Source organism: Equus asinus, unplaced genomic scaffold (assembly GCF_041296235.1).
Source record: "Equus asinus isolate D_3611 breed Donkey unplaced genomic scaffold, EquAss-T2T_v2 contig_316, whole genome shotgun sequence".
NCBI lineage: Eukaryota > Metazoa > Chordata > Mammalia > Perissodactyla > Equidae > Equus > Equus asinus.
The window spans coordinates 166581-186050 of NW_027224979.1; the positions used below are offsets into that span (position 1 = coordinate 166581).

General features: G+C 42.8%; 2 protein-coding genes across 4 annotated transcripts; one reads left to right on the forward strand and one right to left on the reverse strand.

The window, feature by feature from the left end:
- Positions 1-1939: 1939 nt before the first annotated feature.
- Positions 1940-13107, reverse strand: LOC139043686 (mitochondrial ornithine transporter 1-like). 2 transcript variants are annotated; one of them, XM_070503601.1, is made up of 5 exons: positions 12544-13107; positions 9296-9433; positions 7009-7178; positions 5876-6034; positions 1941-4387 (listed from the first exon to the last, which is right to left on the reverse strand). In XM_070503601.1, exons 2-5 carry the CDS (start codon positions 9337-9339, stop codon positions 4263-4265), a joined length of 498 nt encoding a protein of 165 aa, XP_070359702.1. In that variant the 5' UTR covers positions 9340-9433; positions 12544-13107; the 3' UTR covers positions 1941-4262. The 2 variants fall into 2 exon arrangements, with proteins under 2 accessions (XP_070359701.1, XP_070359702.1); XM_070503600.1 differs by lacking the exon at positions 12544-13107 and having other exon boundaries at positions 1940-4387; positions 9296-10284.
- LOC123288841 (vacuolar protein-sorting-associated protein 36-like) lies at positions 10373-15672 on the forward strand. 2 transcript variants are annotated; one of them, XM_070503602.1, is made up of 6 exons: positions 10373-10491; positions 11033-11098; positions 12486-12550; positions 13178-13262; positions 14214-14290; positions 14378-15672. In XM_070503602.1, exons 2-6 carry the CDS (start codon positions 11048-11050, stop codon positions 14469-14471), a joined length of 372 nt encoding a protein of 123 aa, XP_070359703.1. In that variant the 5' UTR covers positions 10373-10491; positions 11033-11047; the 3' UTR covers positions 14472-15672. The 2 variants fall into 2 exon arrangements, with proteins under 2 accessions (XP_070359703.1, XP_070359704.1); XM_070503603.1 differs by lacking the exon at positions 10373-10491 and having other exon boundaries at positions 10794-11098.
- The last annotated feature ends 3798 nt before the right edge of the window (positions 15673-19470 follow it).

Here is a 19470-nt window from a genome sequence, read left to right on the forward strand (position 1 = left end):
ACCGGGCAGGGTTCTGCTCTGCTGTCCACAGGGTTGCTGGGAGTCAGAATTGACTCAACAGCACTAACAGGAACATTAAAAGTTACCACTTTTAAGAACTTTGAAATAAAACTTTCATATCAAAATAATCGAGATTTTTAAAAATGCGATTCTCCCCAATACTGTGGGTTTATTTCATTTACTTATATATTTTTGAACAAGTATGTATTCCCTGCTTTCACATTTGTAATTTCAGGTTTATTAGAAAGGCAATCCCTATTTTCTTCCTCCACTTGATTTACAAACTGTCTGTTAGCAAACATCACATTGGCAGCAAAGACTGTTTCAAACCCCAAGAACCATTCCACAGGCAGTCCCCCTCCCCCAACACACACTTCTCTCTTGCCCCAAGCACCGCACGGTGTGACGAGCTTCCTTTATTCTACAGGCGCAGACATCAGGGAGGCTAACAGAATCTTGGTAAACATGAAGGATAAAGAATCTCAGTAACTTTTGCTTTTGTGTAACATCATAAGTGAAGCCGAAGGAAATATTTGCCTGGGCAAATCTAGATTATTTTACAACCCACCCCTACTCACAGCCGACTTCACTCGGGTGATGTGGAACTGCGAGGAAAGGTCACCTTTCTGTCATAAACACACGCTAGCCCTGTGTCCACCGGAAATCATATTCTCATTGGTACTGGGTGCTATTTTATTCTAAGTACCTTCACTGCAACTTTATCTCAGGGCCATAATTGTCCTTGAAAACAGTTCTATTTTGGCTTTATTTAAATTATCCTTGAGTGATTTTCCTTTTATTGGCAAGGCTCTCAACAGTCTAGACCAAGTTGAATTTATCAAGAAGTGAGAGGTAGCAACTGATAAGAACCGGTGCCTCTGCTAAAACAGTGTACTCATTCCTGAAAACCTTGTGCTCGGCAAAAAGCACACTAAAAAAAAAAGAAAAACAAGTTCGTGGGGAAAAAATAGGGTTTGGGACAGACCACTCCAACTAAGCAACTTCGTAACCGGCATGCTAACCACTCACCACCCAGGTTGGCAGCTCAGACTATCTGGCAGTTGCCATCGTAGGTATCTTTTTTAAAGGGGACCTAGAGCCGTACTTTAGAGAAGGGCTGGTGGGTGGCAGAGCGGCACAGATGGGAGTAGAACTCTGAGCCGCTGGGCATCATGGTGGCACAGAAAGCCGTGCAATCCTGGCAGGCTGCCTGGTTATGGTGCTCTTTTTTCCCCTCAAAATAGCCCACAAAGGGTCCCAGCTACCGGTGCAGCAGCCTAGCTGAAGGCTGTCTGCTTTTCTGACAGAAGTTGTCATTTTACTCCCCTAATCAGGCTCCCCTTGGAGGAAGAGGTCTTGGAGGAACATGCTTTCAAGTTCCTTCCACGTTATGACTACTTTATTCCCTGTATTTGTGTGACAGAAACGTGTTGTGGCAGAATACGTTGTACGGTTTCCTTTAAAATTCCTGGAGCAACAACCCACGGAGGGCAGAGGCGGCGGCGGGCTTAGGGGAATGGGGAAAAACTGCGATCTCACTCTTCAACCGAGCCAGTCACCTTTCTCAATACTGCCAACAACAAGGGAAGGAAAGCGCAGTTTTTAAGAACCTGGCTTTTAGAAATAAAGGGGACTACAGTTGGGGTTTCTCTCCCCTAATCCTCCAAAATGCATCAAGATTTCTGGCAATTCTGAGTCACCACACTCCCCTGCTTTTGCTCACCTAACAAGAACTGGTTTAGGGCCTCTTGGGTATTGCTTTCCTCAAACCCACTGTGAAGCGTTCTTTGACCAATGCAAGAAACTTCCATCATAATACATCAGAATAATACTGGTTTTCTTAAACAGAATTTACTAATCTGAAATAGAATTATCCAAAACTTAATAGCAAGAAGTTTAACTATTTTAAAAGATAGAATGGCATCCTGCCAAATCAGTCCCGTCCCATCCACAGCCTGGTGCAGGGGGAGTGATTCCAGAGAGCCAAGTTTCATACCGCCAGTGTATATAAAAAGTGTGTATTTTGGTCCATTTACCTACAGTGAAATAATTTTACATCAGGAATCTTGCTGACAAAAACCAATGCTTGTTGCAAGAAAACCACCACCTCGGAATATTACTAAATACACCTCAAACATCACCGTCACTTAGCTCTTTGCATGGATATAAAGTACTTAAACAAAACAACTCATCATATGCTCAAATATTAGGTAAATAATTTAATGATGATAGAACAATAGAATTTCTTTAAACACAATATTTCAAGTTACTATATTTTTGTCTGGAGTACAAATCTGAAATGGTACAAATTGTACCCAAATACTGAACCATGAATTAAGCAAACAGAATGAAAAAAAAAATTCTCCTGACTTTGGTTTCCATTCCTTACTCCCACTCACTCTTCCTTGCCTCAGACGGCTTCTACTGAAGACACTTAGTTCAATCCTTAAAGGACAACATGAGAGGGTCTGCTGCCGACAGGGCTAACCCCCAGATGACCCACAGGCGCCGGGCTGGGGGACCACAGACTCTGAAGCACTTCACTTCCTGCTGGAAGCCAGTCCCATTTTCTACTTCGCTTCAAGCCAAGACTGCTGAGATGAGGCACCCCTCAGTAGCTACTGACCATTTAAGTACGGAGAGAAAAGCAAGGTAGAAAAATTATTTACATTCTGCCAACAGGGACAGACACACCTGGTATGGACTACTATTAACATTGTCAGGCTGCCTGCTTTCAGTCTCACAGGCTGCTTAAGAACACTTTTTACTGCGAGAGCCCTTGCTGGTCTTGGAGTGGCACGGAGTGAGGCAGCTTGCTTTAGTGGTGCCGAGGAGGACTCTCTTACACCAGGTGGCCAAGGAGCAGCTGCCCATCCCCAAGTCTGGGGATCGGATGAACTGGGGTTTTTGTTGTGGTTAGTACACATACATGGCAGAGTTTAACAAAACGACTTTTCCTGTTTCCTTGCTTTATAAAGTCACACCCCCACATGGTCATCATTAAAATTCACTGACTGCCAGTACCAAATGTGAAAGGCTCCGAAACTGTAAAAGCAAGGCAAGCAGTATGGATCCTGAGACATGTTAGAATGGGTCAGCCCAGACATTACTCACAGTGGAGTGCAAACACTACACTGTGTCTAGTTCTGTCCGAGATGGGAGGACTCCACCCATGAGCCCCATCACTCAGTCACCAGACAGGGAACGAGGGCTTCTCTTGGCTTTGGCGCTCTGCTCCCTGGATGGGTTTCCAATTGGTGCAGGTAATGAGTGAGAGGCTCAAAGTAGATCAACAGCCCATAGATGGTCCAACACAATACTCTGGAATCCCACCCAGACCAGGAGCAAGACAGAAGCTAAGGGCTGTTGTCAGCCACAAGCTGACTTCACAAAGCACAGCAGCACAGCTCCCTCCCTTCAGCCCCTTCCTCAACCTAAAGCCCAGCAGACAGGAAGCTCTTTGGGAGAGGAGAAGGGAAGTTGGCACAGGGGAGGGCGTGCTGTTGCCCGAAGGCCTGATGCTCTAGGCCAAACCCAACAAGACATCAGAGTGTAGAATATGATTCCACCTAGAAAATGAATGGCACTATTTTAACAGTAGAGCATCCTGGGAAAATCCAGGATGCCTACTCTGAAACTTAAATCAAGAACATGGAAGCCACACCAGTATGCAGGTATGGTCTCCTCTTTAAAACACAGATGGATATTTTAGTTTTCAAGCACCACAGGAAAACTTTTTAAAAACTTTAACCACTTAGTATAGTATAGGTGCTAAGCAGATTTTAAAAGAGACCCTACATATAGGATGGCTTAAGCCATCACTTATAACCATCTTTATGAAACGTGGTTTACGCCTCTAGGTTTTCCTGCTGAGATTTGAGATCAAACATGGAACAAAGTGTGCTTCACTCACAACACATAGCCATCCAGACTGCATGTACACACACAGGGTTATGCAAAAGCCCTGATATAACTCTATTTAGCCTTTCAGATTCGGTACAGACGGCCAGCAGCTCGCCCTGAAAGTCCCACCAAGGACAAGAGCAGTAACTTTTCTATTTCAATACAATTATGAGCAGAAATTACATGATGCAAAATAGAGGTCCTTCCATAAAGCTGAAGATTTAAAGCACAAGAAGAGAAGACAAAAACAAATTTCCCACAAAATCAAAATAATTCCACATTGGTCTTGTACTCCATGAAACCCTGAGATGAACTGCAGTCCTCAAACGCCTATTTGGATCTAGGTTCGCCAGAACACGTCAGTAAGCTTCAAACTGGCTCATCATCAACTTTCTGCTGTATTCATAGGCCAAAAATAGTGCCCCGTTGGCAGGGAACGCTCGGATCATAGAAGGTTTCAGTCCAGAATACAAGGCCATTATTCCTAGAAGATAAAAGGTGATGGAAGACTGAGACTCCCCTCCTTGGAGCCACCCCACAAAGCTGCAAAGCATAGATATTTTTACACTTAGAAATCCAGCCAATAGCACTAAAAACCAACAAGTGATGGAAAGACTTATTTCCCGGTTTCCCTGGACTGACGGAAACAAATCAACTAACAGAAACAGGACAAGTGTCAGGTCTCCCAGCAAAGCTGGTTGATGCTTAGGTAACATATAGCAATTCCACACCTGGTTAACTTCTGGTAAATGGATTGGGTAGAGCTGAGGCCTCACGTGGGCAGACAGAAGGCAACCACAGAGCCACAGGAGGCAGCAGCCTTGCAGCTTCTCCTGGGGGGTGAGGGCCACGAGGCATTGGGCCAGCAGAAAGAGCACCGGCACTGAAGTCAGAGACCTGTTTCTAGCATCAACACCAGCGTTGAAGTCAGAGACCTGTTTCTAGCATTAGCACTGCCCAAGGTAGTTATGAAGAACTAGTTAGATAATTGAGGTGTGAGTACTTTGTAAAACCATAAAGTGTTACGCAAATTCAAAGAGGGGTTACTATCAGTAATGTACAAGATGTCTGCACTCTATTTGGGATACAAACGAAACAATTTCTGCATATTGTTATGGTGCTTTTTTTTTCTTTCTCTGCTTTATTTCCCCAAACCCCCCCTGTACATAGTTGTATATCTTAGTTGCAGGTCCTTCTAGTTGTGGGATGTGGGACGCCACCTCAACATGGCTTGACGAGCGGTGACATGTCCGCACCCAGGATCCGAACCCTGGGCCGCCACAGCGGAATGCGCGAACTTAATCACTCGGCCACGGAGCTGGCTCCTGCTCTCTCTCTTAAAATCAAGACAGGGACATTCACATCCCAAGGTTTAAGACGTACAGTGGATGCTGGAAGGACAGAACTTTACTCACTAGTTGCATAAAACTGGCTTTAAACAAACATTAACTGGGAAATCTTTATCCTCCTGCTTAACTCTAAAAATTGATAGCAAATTACCTTCAGAAGTTGCTTAGTGCATTTCTAATTCCAGAAGTCTTAGCATTAAGGATGTTGTACATTCTTTTAAATCCCTTCGTGGTTCTTAGAGATCATTTTCTGATAATACATTATGTAAAACAAGTGGTGCTAACTTCAAAACACCTATTCCCTTAGACAAAGCCCCTAGTTAACAATTCCCTCCAGGCTATTGAGAACAAAGAATCCTGACAGGTACCCGGGCCAGGGGTTAGGAATAAGAACTTTAAATTTTCTTGAGAATAATGAAACTAACTAAACTAACTAACTAACTAAACTAAAGACAGGGGGTTGGAAACAGAAATCCACAAATGTGGATTAATATACAGTACTAGAAAAGGGATATGCGGCGGGGGAAGAAAGCAATTACACACCTGACCACCTCAATGAGACTAGCACCGAAATGACCAGCCCCTCTAAACATACCTCCTATTTCTGCCATTACCAGACTCACCTTCATTTCTCACAACAGTTATAAAGGTTCCGAGAAATCCTGCCTGTTTCCCCGACATGGAAAGAACTTGAATTCTGGATTTTATACAATCCACTGGGTATACAGCAAGCCAGAGGCAGATTCCACCAACGCCACCACTTAACATCAAAGGGACAGGGCCTAGAGAAGAAAATCAGCAAACAGTATTTTGTCTCAAGGGCAGCTGATGTGATATTTCCAGAGGCCAATGGCAGTGGCCGGAGGTAGGTACAAACAAAAACGCTGCAAACACAATTCCCTGAGGAGACTGTCGAAGCTCTAAGAGCATAAGGTTCCGGTTGGTGGCCTGCGTCTACCCCTCATCATGCCAGGACGAGATGCCCGAGTGAGGGTCATGTTGAGGCTGATCACTGTGGCACTGTGGCCATCCTGTGCCATCCTTGGAGGGCTGGCCCCTAGAATCAGCAGGCCCCCAGCAGCATGGCAACGCCTTACAGGAGGAATGAGAATAGAGGCCACTGAAATGCAGGGTGAGGCATTTATCAGCCTTCTCTTAACTATCTTAATGCCCCACAGCCCTGATTCTTCCTTTACCATGAAAAACCAACGTTGTCTTATTAAACAAGACAGTTAAGCCTGGGAGCTTGACCAACCCCAGAATAAGTCCACCAACCATGAAGGGAGGTGTTCAAGAAAAAAGTTATCACCCATGTGATTCAAACATTGATATGGTTGTATCCAGCAGCTAAACAGAACAAACTAGAAAGAACTACACTTTTCACTGCTCTCAAAACACTATCAAGACTTATTACCAAGTTCTAAGTTTATTGCAAGCTGACTTATAGGTAATTTCCCACAGGAAAAGTAATTTCTATATTTCTTCTTCCTGAAAATAGATCCAGAAGAAATTCACAAATGTTATTCTAGGGAAGAAGTTTGGGATGTGCTGCTCCAGCCCCTGTCCTGAGGAAATTATGAAGCCCAGAAGAAGATGCTAGAAATCATTCGGCCCTGTTACTTTCTGTGATTTAGAATCTCCCCAGTGCCAGGTGGATCCCCTACAAGGCGGCGCAGAGTGCACGGAATCCGCAGCAACCATAGAGTCGGGAAGCGGACACCATCAACCCACCTGCCGTCCACGCAAATACATTTACCTAGTTCATCTTTTGATCTCCCAGATGCAAAAAACGATCGGCTCAGTTCATAGCCACCAAAGAAGAAGAAATAGCCCGGTACTTCTCGAAGTAAAGTGCTCGAGAGTCCATGGTAGAAGCCCAAGGGGCCATCCTTCCTAAGGATACTCTTCACGACAGACCAAACTGTACTGGGAGGAGACACAGAGAGACAGTTACAGCAGGCGAAGCAGCTGAATCTGTAAACAGAGAACCAGAATTCTAAAAGGCCGCTGTGGGAAGGAAATCTCAGGGAAGCTCAGATACAGCTATTTTATAACAACCTTTGTCACCTGAACTACTCCAGGGTAAAGAAATCTCATTAAAATGGAAGCACACATTTCTAGAAGGCATATTATCAAAGATGTAAAAAAGCTAACATCCAATTTTTCAATACAGAATAAGCGAAATTACAATAAGGAGTTGTCCAAACTCAGCAAGAATAAAACGGTATCCTATTTGCCCAGTCCCTTACCTCCCTCGATTTCTATCTCCCCAACCTTTCTTTTGATCTGCTGTGTTCTGAGAAAATTGGTTCAGGTGTTTAGGGTTTGTCTTATTCTGTGTCAGTGCAGGGAAACGAGCAAGTAACATTAAACATTACTTTAAGGCAAGACAAAAGAAATTCTAAGAATGGAGCTACAGCTCCTGTAAGGCAAGAAGCACCAGGACTTAGTTCTTAGAGAGGTAGGGGTGCAAGGCTTTCTAATTAAGCAGATCCGAGTCCTGCAGCAGCCAGAACACAGCACCCCGTCCATCTAGACTCCTCTTCCCGAGTACGTGCGCCGTGGCAGGAAGAGCGCAGAACCCACACACTCAGCAGCCTGGCGGACCCCTCACTCCTCACTTTGTTCTCAGAGAGCAGGTGACTCAGTTTGGACCAATGAAGGACCAAGCCCAGAGGTAATAAAGGCCACCTGCTTTTGATGATTATCTTCCTTCCTCGGACTTCAGAAGGCTTCATCGGGTATTATCCATCAGCCAGGTCCTTCCTGCAACGCTGCTCTCATCCTCGGATGTGAACGTAACAAAGTAACCCAACTCGACACGGCCAGCCTACCTTCCCATCCAAGTCTTAACCCCAAGCTACTCTACACCCCTGCGTGGCCACTGCTATGCCCAAAATACAGTCAGCCAGTACTTACTTTCACGCAAGCTGTCCATCTGCCTAAGTCCTTTGGACCTAACCATTTTCCTTAAAAATACCTTAAACCACTTCAAGGGGCATGAGGGCAACTTTCTGGGGGCTATTAACGTCCTACTTCTTGGGCACTGGTTACAAAGGCATGTTCATTTCACACTTACGATTTCTGTGTGTGTTCGCGTTACTGTGTACACATACTATCTCAATAAAAAGTCTTAAAGACTCACAGTTTTGGACTCTGGGCTATGAATAATAGATTCAAATTGGTTGCAAAGAATCCCAAGGGTGCAGGAAATTGGGCTCTATTACAAACCCCAGCCTCGCTGCTGCAAGGGGACTGGTAACTCTGAAAATGGTCAATTTATCTACCAATTTTCCCCAGTGGATTGACAGGGTCTGAGTTAACCACAGCAATATTCACCCCCAGAACTGCAGTCAGCCAGATGTGAAGATAAATAAGCAAGTTTTGAGATTAATCAGGATAATAAATTGCTTTACAATTCAAATAAATCATATTACGTGACATATACACCTTCACAGGGTAACTAGGATCTTTCAAGACTGAGCTGGAGAGGAATTTGATCTGAAGGGCAGCTATGCTCACAACGGTCCTGCTCAGTGTTCCCAGAACTGGCGCCCTTTGCAGGTCCGCTTGAAGGATTAGGGAGGGGCGTAAAGAAAGTTACCGCGGGGATCTGAGGTGATCAGCCTGAACATCTACGTGAAACCTGGGAAAGGGCATCAAATATTCATCTCAGAACCAAAGCGGCCCTTATGAAGGCTCAGTTCTCACACACAGTTCCAAAGCTGTCTGCCATGTGCCTCCGAAAACAGCTGGGGATCATGCCTTATGCCCTCAACCGGTCAAAAGGGGTAGAAGCTCCTGGCTTCATCACTTCTGGGGTATTAAACACCTGTCTATGATGTTCTGTGGCCTGGGGGGTGGGTCCGACCACCACAAATAGTCCGTTCAGAAAATTATTCTGATTGGTAGAAGTTCTAGAAACAGTATTTTGGATTAGACACATCTGTTTCTATATCTGTCACTTAATTTTAGTACAATATATTTTTTAAAATACTCAATACATGCTCGAGACCTAATGTTTGTGCCCAAGCGGTGCTTACTTCTGGCTTTTGGCTATCTTCCCCGACATCTGCGTTTCGTACATGGTCTGTAGCCGGCACTTCACAAGCTCAGTGGGGCAGAGCACCAGGGCAGCAAACGCGGAGGCGAAGGAACCGGCAGCCGCATTATGCAGGTCACTGAAAGGACACAGCACAGGAGACCAGTTACCTGTCCAGCCGTTCATTCATGCAGCACTCACTGCGCTGAAACTCAGTGGTAAAGGAGAGGGCAGATGAAGGGAGAGAAACACTTCCTGAGCGCCCACCAGGAACGTGCACGTGCTGTTTCATTGAAGGATCTGCAACTCGGTGAGGCGAACAGCAAGACCCCAACTGCCACACGGAGAAAACGACACTTAGACATGATACATGTTGTGCCCAAAGTCACACAGCTGCTAAGTGGCAATGATAGGATTCGAACCCAGGTCTGCCTGACTGCAGGATCCATGCTCCTTTATCAGTCACAACGCTACGGACTGAATGTTGGGCCCCCCACCCCAGATTCCTTTGTTGAACCCTTTAACCCCAATGTGATGGCATTTTGCGGGCGGGGAGGGTCCTGTAGGAGGTAATTAGGTTTAGATGAGGTCACGAGGGTGGAGTCCTCATGAAGGGATTAGCGCCCTTATAAGAGACCAGAGAGCTAGGTTGTGCTCGCTCTCTGCCATGTGAGGACACAGCAAAGTGGTCCCTCTGCAAAACAGGAAGAGGGCCCTCCCCAGACATGGAACCAGCTAGCACCTTGATCCTGGACTTCCCAGCGTCTAGAAGTATGAGTAACAAATGTGTGTTGTTTAAGCCACCCAGTCAATGGTATTTTGTTACAGCAGCCAGAACAAGAAACACAGTGACACACAAAACAAAACCAAAAACCATGGAGGAGGAAAACATTACCTATAGTCCCATCACCCAAAAACATACACTATTAATACTTTAGTGTATTTGCCGCTAAGCTTTAAATAAAACTAGGTTCTGAGGCTATGCCTACATGCTCAAAATCCAACCTGGAGCAGTGGAGCATATAACTGCCACAGATGAAAACCCAGGATAAATTTTTAACCAAAAAGCTGCCATTGCAAAAAGATTTCCCAGGTCAGCTGATGACCGCCTCAACCTCAGCAACAGACGGCATGAGGGTGTGATGGTGCCAGAGGAGAGCATAAGGCCGGTGCACGTCAGCAGTTCGAGGGTTGTAGGTAAAATGACTATACTGGAAATGTAAACGGAGGAATGAATGCACATTAGTCCAAAAGCGGAAGCACTCACCTCATCTCCTATGGGTTTAGTACCACCAGCCACAGTCACCAGCACCATGCATCAGGAGGTGCATAACGTCTGAGCGTCTTTTTTTGTGATGTTGGCAGCCATTGGTAGTCATTATGGAGATCTGTTACTTTATTAGGGGTTGTAAAATGGTGATATTCCTATTTAATTCTATGATTTTTTTTCATTTATTAGTTGGAATAACTTGAAACATTTAAATACTCTTTCTGAAACATGAAAGAAGAGAGCCCCATTTTTCGTTGAGTAAATGTTAAAACAGTAATAATGACAAGTCCAAGTATTGAATTTGAATTGCCTCAGGGTATCTGAACAGGTCTTCCTGTTTGTAAATACAGTTTTTAAAAGCTTCTTAAGAAATTTTATGATTTCTGATTTCACTCTGATTGTGATTTCTGTTAAATGCCAACTGGTGCTAAGTGTAACGTAATACTTCTTTTGTTTCATTTTTAACAGGGACGAGGAGGAATAATGTCACTCACAGAGGTATACTGTTTAGTAAACCGAGCTCGAGGAATGGAAGTAAGAATAGAATATTTAGATATTCTTTTAACTAATTATAGACTTTCTTAATATAGTACAAATTCCCCTATAGTGAATAGAATTTGAGGAAGGGTTGTGAATATCAAAACTATTTGGAGAAGCAGTGTGGTGCAGTGAATAGAATACTGCCCTGGGGTCTAGGAGGTAGATTCTGTTCCTGGTTTTGCCAGTGATTTGCTGAGTGACCTTGAGTAGCTTACTTAACCTCTCTGGACTCAGGTTTTCTACCTTTAAAATAAGGGTTTGGACGCACAGATACCTTTCAGCTCTAATGTTCTGTGTTCGTATTGCTGTGATTAATAAGGTTGAGTGTGATGCCCCTTCTCTGTGATAGTCACCTGTTTGAATTAACTGGGTTGGATACCAATTGCCTGTAAATGATACAGAAAAAGCTGCCCTGCTTCTTTGGCTCTGAATCTGCAGCCGCTGTTCAACTCTCATTGTCCCTTCACACCCAGATGTCCTTGGCCTCCAGGGTTCTCACCGTTGTGCCCTCTAAATCAGTTTTGTGGTGTCAGCTCCATGCAAATGACCCACACCTGTCTCTCCAGCATTCAGCCTGCCCCATGAGCTAAGCCTCTGCTCTGTTCTTATTTCAATAGTCATCATAACTGCCATCAGTGAGTGTTCCCCATCCGCCAGGCACTCTGCAAGGGTTCCCTCATCTAGCCTCCCAATAACTCAGTGAGGGGCCTACTTTTACTGTCCCTGTCTGGGGGATAATTTGGGGAAGAGGAAATTGAAGCTTAGAAAGATTAAATAATTTGACCATGGCAAATTATTTGGACCCAGGCTGGGCTGGCTCTGGAGCCATTCTTTGTGACTCAGAGCTGTGCTTGTCAGCCACCACATGGGCTGAGTCTTTAAGGCCATGTGGTCCAGAAGGGTAGCCGCTAGCTAGCCACGTGTGGCCACTGTGAACTTGAAGTGTAGTTAATGTAAACTGAGAGGTGCTCTAAGTGTAAATTATACATTGACTTTACAAGATTTAGTACAGAATAAAGAATTCTTAAATATCTCATTAGTAATTTTTGTATTGATAATGTGTTGAATTTTTGGACCTATTGGGTTAAATAAAATGTACGTATTAAAACTAATTTCACCTGTTTCCTTTTATTTTTTTAATGTGGCTACTAGAAAATTAAAAATTACATTTATGACTTGCATTTTGTTTCTGTTGGATAGCACTGCTTTAATGAGTAGAAGTCTGCTTCTTTGTTAATCCTTTTTGCCTTGTAGTGATTAAGCTACCTAAAATCCTTGATAAACGATGCTTTAAGTTTGCTCTTCTGTTTCAGTGGTCATTATAATTATATAGCATCACTCTATTAATTTTCAGTGTAAACTGGATTTGTTTCCCCATTAGTTGCTCTCGCCAGAAGATTTAGTGAATGCGTGCAAGATGCTGGAAGCGCTGAAATTACCTCTCAGGTAAAAGGTCCTCCGCGGGGCCTTGCTGGCTGTAGTCGCTGCTCCTCACAGAGTGGACAGGCAAGCGCTGCCAGGTGCCGTCCTGCAGGGCCAGCCACCATATCGCCCCTCTTGAAATTACATTCCGTGTGAACAGAATTCACTGGGCCCACAAGCATCTCTGTCATTCTGGCCTCCATCCTTAGGGCTGGGCGTGGCCTGCGGGTGCTAGTAGTCTGACGGCTGTGGATTGAGGGCAGTGAGAGTAGAATGTAGGCACCTCCCATGAGGCCAGAGTAACCAGCGCCTCCTCCCCTAGACATTTTGCGTTAGTTTCTGGAAGCTTAGAAGTGCAAATATTGAGCTGTGAATTACATTTTCCTTATCCTCAGGTTAAAAAAAAGTAGCCATACGTATTTCTGGATTATAGAAAAGCCTCTGGATTATAGTTCATAATTTTATTACCTGTTTATTCATGAGCTTTTTAGTTATGCCATGGTTGCTTGTGGTCGTTATGTTTTAAAGGTTATTTTGTGTTATTCTTCCCCTCATACCTGGGCATAAAAGATATCAAGAAATACTTGCGCCTCCTCAGGGGTTGAAAATCCCGGATATTCATGGCTTTGTTCTCCCATCTGCGATTTGTAGGCTCCGAGTTTTCGACAGCGGCGTCATGGTAATTGAGCTTCAGGCCCACAAGGAAGAGGAAATGGTGGCCTCAGCCTTGGAGACAGTATGTGAACCCGGCTTCCTCTGGTTATTAGGGCTTGCTACCAAGACGCGATGCTTAGCAACTTGAGAAACAGGATTTCCTTTTGGATTTAACTTTACTAAAAAGTAACATTTGAAGACCCAATTAAAAACAGTTTATCATTAATGAATAAATAGTAATCAAAATTATACTTTGAAAGCTTTTTGAAACTTACCGATACTCGTAACGTCTTGTAAGTAAGGAGATAGAATTAGTGAGGCGTTCTCTTTTCATTTGATGCCCAGTGTTGAGAACAGGTTCTTAACTCTGTTAATCAGAATGTTACCCATGACTGAACTTTTTCTTTCAGTAACACCCACATAAGCAGCATTATAAAACATCACAAGTTGTTTTGTGAAATAATTGCTTCAAAAAATATGAAAAGCAACTGTAGTTTAGATGGCTTTTGCTGGCCAAACTGCTAATATTACTCATTAGGATATTTGAAATATTACTGCCTTCATAGCCTCTGCGGCGAGCCTGTATAATTTGAATAACTCATATTTATTATGCTTCTAATTTTAAGCTAGATGAAAATCCCAAGACTATAGGTATTTCTACCACATATTTTAAACTACATCTGTAGATAAGGGTCCTCAGTGGAGCGTGTAATATGCACTCAATTAGAATTTGTCGTATGTTCCTTCTTAGAATAGCCAATAGTTCTTTTTAAGCTTTACTGTAGCGCCTTTGTACTCCCGCACTGTTTTACTATGCACTTCGTGATATTTTAACCTCTTCTCTGTTTGTTCTGGGTCCTTCAGCTTTTGCAGAATTAAACATTAGTGAAGAAGAGGTGGTTCTGTAGTGGATATTCTTACATTTAGTAGGAAATTCAGTCCGTTATTCCTGAGTATACTGGTGGACGCTCTCCTTAGGTTGGCGCCTAGACGGTCCACACCATCACATTTTTCTGCTCTGTGTTTCTGTTAGGTTTCAGAAAAGGGATCCCTAACGTCAGAAGAGTTTGCCAAGCTCGTAGGAATGTCTGTCCTCCTGGCCAAAGAACGGTACGTAAGGTCCTTGCTCTTCATTACACCTTGTAGTTTGTGTTTCTGAACAGACACATGATTGTGGCTTTTCCTCTTGATTTCTAGGTTGCTTCTTGCAGAGAAGATGGGCCATCTTTGCCGAGATGATTCCGCGGAAGGCTTGCGATTTTACCCACATTTATTTATGACACAGAGCTAAGGGTTTTGTATTTGAAATACTTCTTGTCTGTATCTTTGCGTCATGTAGAGGTTGTCTGACATTGAGCTCAGAGTAAACCCTGATAAACTGAGCATTTACAGGAACTTTGCAGTATAATATAAAACCCTTTTAATTTCTCCCTAAATATAATGGTCCAGGAAGGTTATTTAGGATAAATATAGGAAAATACAGAAAAATGAATGACAACGTGAATTTGAAATCATGCTACAGTTGTAAAGAACCCTCAGAGTTGAACTTGAAATATGGTAGTTTTTCACTCAATCCTCAAGTCTGACTATTTTTTAAGGAAAGGAATTTAGTTCATGGGGGAAGAAAAGGAGAAGTTGCATGTTTGGACAGGTTAGAGTGTTATTTTGGTGTGAGAAAAATTCACTGAATTATAAATAAGGTTTTTTCCTGTATCTAATGTGCCCATTTTGGGGGGTTTTCATGAAGCAAGTCATATGTACGGTGTCGTCTAAGAACCTGACAACATTGGAACAAATATCAAACTGCGGAATGCTGTCAGCAGCTCCTCCTAAGGGCTTTTCTTTGGAAGCAGCCATACGCATGTCTGCAGCAGACCAAATAAAGCACTTAAAAAGGGAGAGAATTTTATTTGTCTTACGTATATATAATCTGAGTAGTTTCTTTCTTTCTTTTTTTTAAGTGATGATTTCATAGCTGGCATTTAAAGAATGCAACTATGTCATTTTGTTTAAAAAGTACTGTGGATTTTGAAACTGAATTAAAGAGCTGTGTAGACATGCCCAGAGATAAGATTACAAATTTGGGAAGCAGACGGCTCAGGAATTCCCCAGGATTGTTGTGCAGGGGAGGGGCTGGGAGAAGCTTGAACTAGCTTAACAGGAACCTTGGTGCTCTTTGACCTCGAAGCCAAGGACAGGAACATAGACAGTGGAAAAGTAAAATGTCTCCTTTTCCTTCCCTTAAGGAGTTTCAACATTGAACTTTTAAAAATATTTCTATCACATTCTAGCAATATTTTTTTTCTTTACCCCACACATCATAAGTTGTGTGGAGAAACTATCTCACCAAACAGTATTACCGAGGTAACAAAAACTGGCTGATGTTGAATTTAGATTGCTTGAGTTTTCAAGTGGACTTGCCTGCCTTCATATGTTACTGTGGTACAGCATACAGTATGTCGGCATTACCTCAAACTCAGGGACCCCACGGGGACCAGAACACCCTCTTCCTGAGACTGAGTTGGAAGTGGAAGGTAGCAATAGTTTTTGACCAAGTCTCTGGAAGGGATAGTATCTGTATCCAGAGAACGGTTGAGACCAGGAGGAGGGGATACCCAGGGCCACACTCTGGGGTCCCTAAGACATTCTCACTGAGTGAGGTGGAGGGCCACTGCCTGAGGCTACTGCAGATGCCCTTTGGGGACCCTTTGCCTTTGCAGGAACCCTCGGCCGCAGACCCAGGGAATCCCTCCAAGTGCAGGCAGAGTCTGTCCCTGATCCCTGCCTGAAGAGTGGCTGTCACTGCTTTGTGTCCTCCAGTGTCATGGGAATGTTGTGGCTGAGGCATCCTGCCTTACTTAGTCTTTGTTCTCCAAATCTGTCACTGATTCTATATTGTGATGACAGATCCCCGAATTCCCCCATTGCTCAGCTTCAGGTTTGTTTTGGGGAAATTCAGTGTCGGCTGCCCAAATCTTTTGGGTCCTTGTGTGAGCCTGTTTATGTCACTCCCTTCTGAGTTGTGCTCTCACTGCTCTGGCATACTTGCACGTGCACACGCACGCACACACACATGATATCTGGCTACGGCTTGTAAAAATTACAAAGATAAATAATCTGTTTCACTGCTTAATGAGTTGCAACTAAGGTTGTTTGGGCTCCTGGATCTAGCTCTCATGGTTCGGATTCATTACAGCAAACTCCCATTGTTCACCATATTGATTTACAGTAGTGTGACAACATTAACAAACATGGCACAACCTGAATTGTATAAGGCGAACTAAAGAAGAAAAGTGACATATGAATATATTTTGCAAATGTCACATTAACTAAAAGACAAATATGAATAATTTCATTGTTTAATTTTTTAAGTGGGCATTCTCCACTGTTTCCAGACCTCTGTATGTATATTTTTATCTCTCTCTTTTTTTTTTTTTTTTGCCAAATAAGGTGTTATTTTGGTCCTCTGTTGGTAGAGGTTTTGTTTAAATAGAGCCAATCAGGCCCTAAGTGCAAAAAAGTTCTGTCTTGGTGCTTATCACTGGTGTGGTTATTATTTTTGCTTCCCTAACTTTGCTCTTAGGAGCATAAATCTGTTTGTAGCTTTATGGTAATGGGATATTTCTAGTCACATACTGTCAAAAGTTTCTTTACATTGTACAAGTGAAGATTGCTTTCAGGATTAAATGATTGGAATTAATGTATATAGAGTAAAGTTTTTGCAAAATTTAAAAACGATGTTTCTTGGCGTTCTTTTTAAATACTCTTTGAAAAATATATGAAAATGATAAACCTTTAGTTAGAATAAGCCAGTATGTTACAATTTTTTTGTTTAGATTTTATAATCAAGAGTTGATTATAAATATTTATGACCTCAAGCTCTTACTATTTTAGTTTTAAAAGAATGGGAAATGGCTCATGAACTGTTTTCTTCTAATTCCTGATGTGAATTCCACTGTTGATTGACCTTGTGTGTTCATGTGAATGTACTGTCTCTCATTCCCTGTTACCAGACAAATCTGACCAGACGTGATTGTCAGCATTCTCATGCTCAAATACTTAAACTGGTTCTTCTTTGCCCAACAATCTCAGAGTTTTCATTTTGTTTCAGTAGAGTCACAACTTATAAGGTAGTTAGGTTTCAAAGACTGTGCTAAAGACTGCCTAAGGATGAAATCGAGCATGCTCAAAATGATCCTTGAGAATCTCTTAAACTGCCAATAAAGTTCTCTATATTAGATTCCCTGTAGTGTGATACATGAGGATGAATAGTTTATGAATATAGTAAGTACAATATATAATACAAACTACACATCAACAGTAGACTTTTACAGCACCAATAAACTATTTAAATATGGATCCTTTTTTTTCCTGAATAGGATGGTTGAATTTATGTAAATTTATTGCTGATCCCATCCATTTTTCTAGAGTGTAAGCTCACAGGGCAGAGATGTTTCTCTGGTTTGTTCATGGATAGATCCCCAGAGGCCAGAACAGGGCCTGGCACACAGTATGACTCAATAAATAGTTATTGAATGAATTAACTCCGGTGTATCTATCTATTTATAATTTGGCTCCACTTTATCCTACTTTTTATCTCCCAGTCACTTCAATTAAAACACATTTTTTTTTAATACATACTGAATTTGTGTGAGGAGCTTTGTGGGCCATTGGTGGGGATACAAAAGTGAATAAGATACAGCCCCTGCCCTTAAGAGGGTGGCCCGGTTGGGCAAAGAGACATGTGAGCAACCTTAATTGAAGATGGAAGGAAGTCCATGCCATGAAAGGGGCACAGGTACCACGCTGTGGAAGACAAGGAAGGAGCTTTTCGTTTTGAGGGAGGGACCTGGGAAGGCCCCGTGGGAGGGGAAGAGCTTGGTAAACTAGACTCACGAGGACCAAGAGATGGTCAGTAGGTGGCAGGCATTGGGTCACGGGAACAGCGTGAGGTGTGCCTCTTCCTGTTGCTGGGACGCTTCCCCTTGTCTGTCCAGACTTCCCATCGTTCCTTCTTCCCACTCACACCCCTACCCCCACTAATCAAAATCATGCTTTGCTCAATCCCACCTGCTCTAGAAAAATCTGTTTCCAGTACACAGCTCTATTTCTAAACTCCCTAAGAGTTACTGTCCGTCTCATATACTTGACTGTGTTTTATCTTGCTCTCTATTTGTTGTCTTGATGCCGTAATAAAATAGAGAAATTGGATTTCTTTGAGTTCAAGGACTTTCATATGACACAACTTTTGAATTCCCACTCCTAAGTCAGTGATTGTACAAGGTAGATCCTGGTTAAGTACTAACTGAATGGAGCGATTTTGGATTATAATGTGCCATGAGTTGACTCACAAACCTAAATCAGTCCTTTACCCTTCTTCCCAAGGGGCTTCTCAACCAGACTTGTCAGGGCTCAGCCTGTCTGAGATACACTATCTTATTCAAATTCCATGACACAGGCCACATCCATGATGTGGGAAGCACTCCAGAAAAGTCAGGTTAACACACATGTAAGATCTTGTTATTACAGTGTGAAAACTGGGTAATTCGTGTCCTTCCTTGTGCCCTGATAATCAGGAGTCAGTTAAAGCTTTTCTCTCAGGGTATTATCTAGGGAAATACAAGATCTCTCCATTTGTATAAAGGATGTTATTGAGATAGTGAACAATTTTCACACAATTTGCACAAGATCATTAGACCAGTCACTGACCCATAAAGAGAATTCAGGATATCTAGACAGCCAGCTTTAGTTCAATACTGACAAGAACATACCGCTGTCCTTTTGAAAGCTTTTTTTTCCCTTCAAGTCTATGTGCCTTCTTTTAGAAAAGATTAAACTGTTTTAACTGTCCAATAAAGACAGTAATACAGTTTGGTGAGAATTCTAATGAAGGCAACAATGACCAAGCATCTCAATAAAGCTGTTATTTAAGAAATGACCAAGCACGTTAACCAGCCACTTGTACCTGGATTGAGGTCCTGGGGAGAGAGTGTCTTTGAAAGATTAACGCAGAGCAAGTTGCTTTCTGACTGTTTCACCCAGTCACCAGAAAACTTCAATATAACCATTATTATATGCCTTTTATAGTGAAGGAAAGGAGGGATTAAGTAATTTGCCCAAGGTTACAGAGGCAGGGCTGGAATTAATCTCAGCTGTATCTAACTCCAAAGCCCACTCTTTGCCTTGAGCTTTTGCTTTTAAAACTGAAAATGCCAGGGACTGTGGCATTTGAAAAGGAATCCCAATTTGAGCTGATGAATGGATATTGGACTAGATAATTCTGTTGGTAG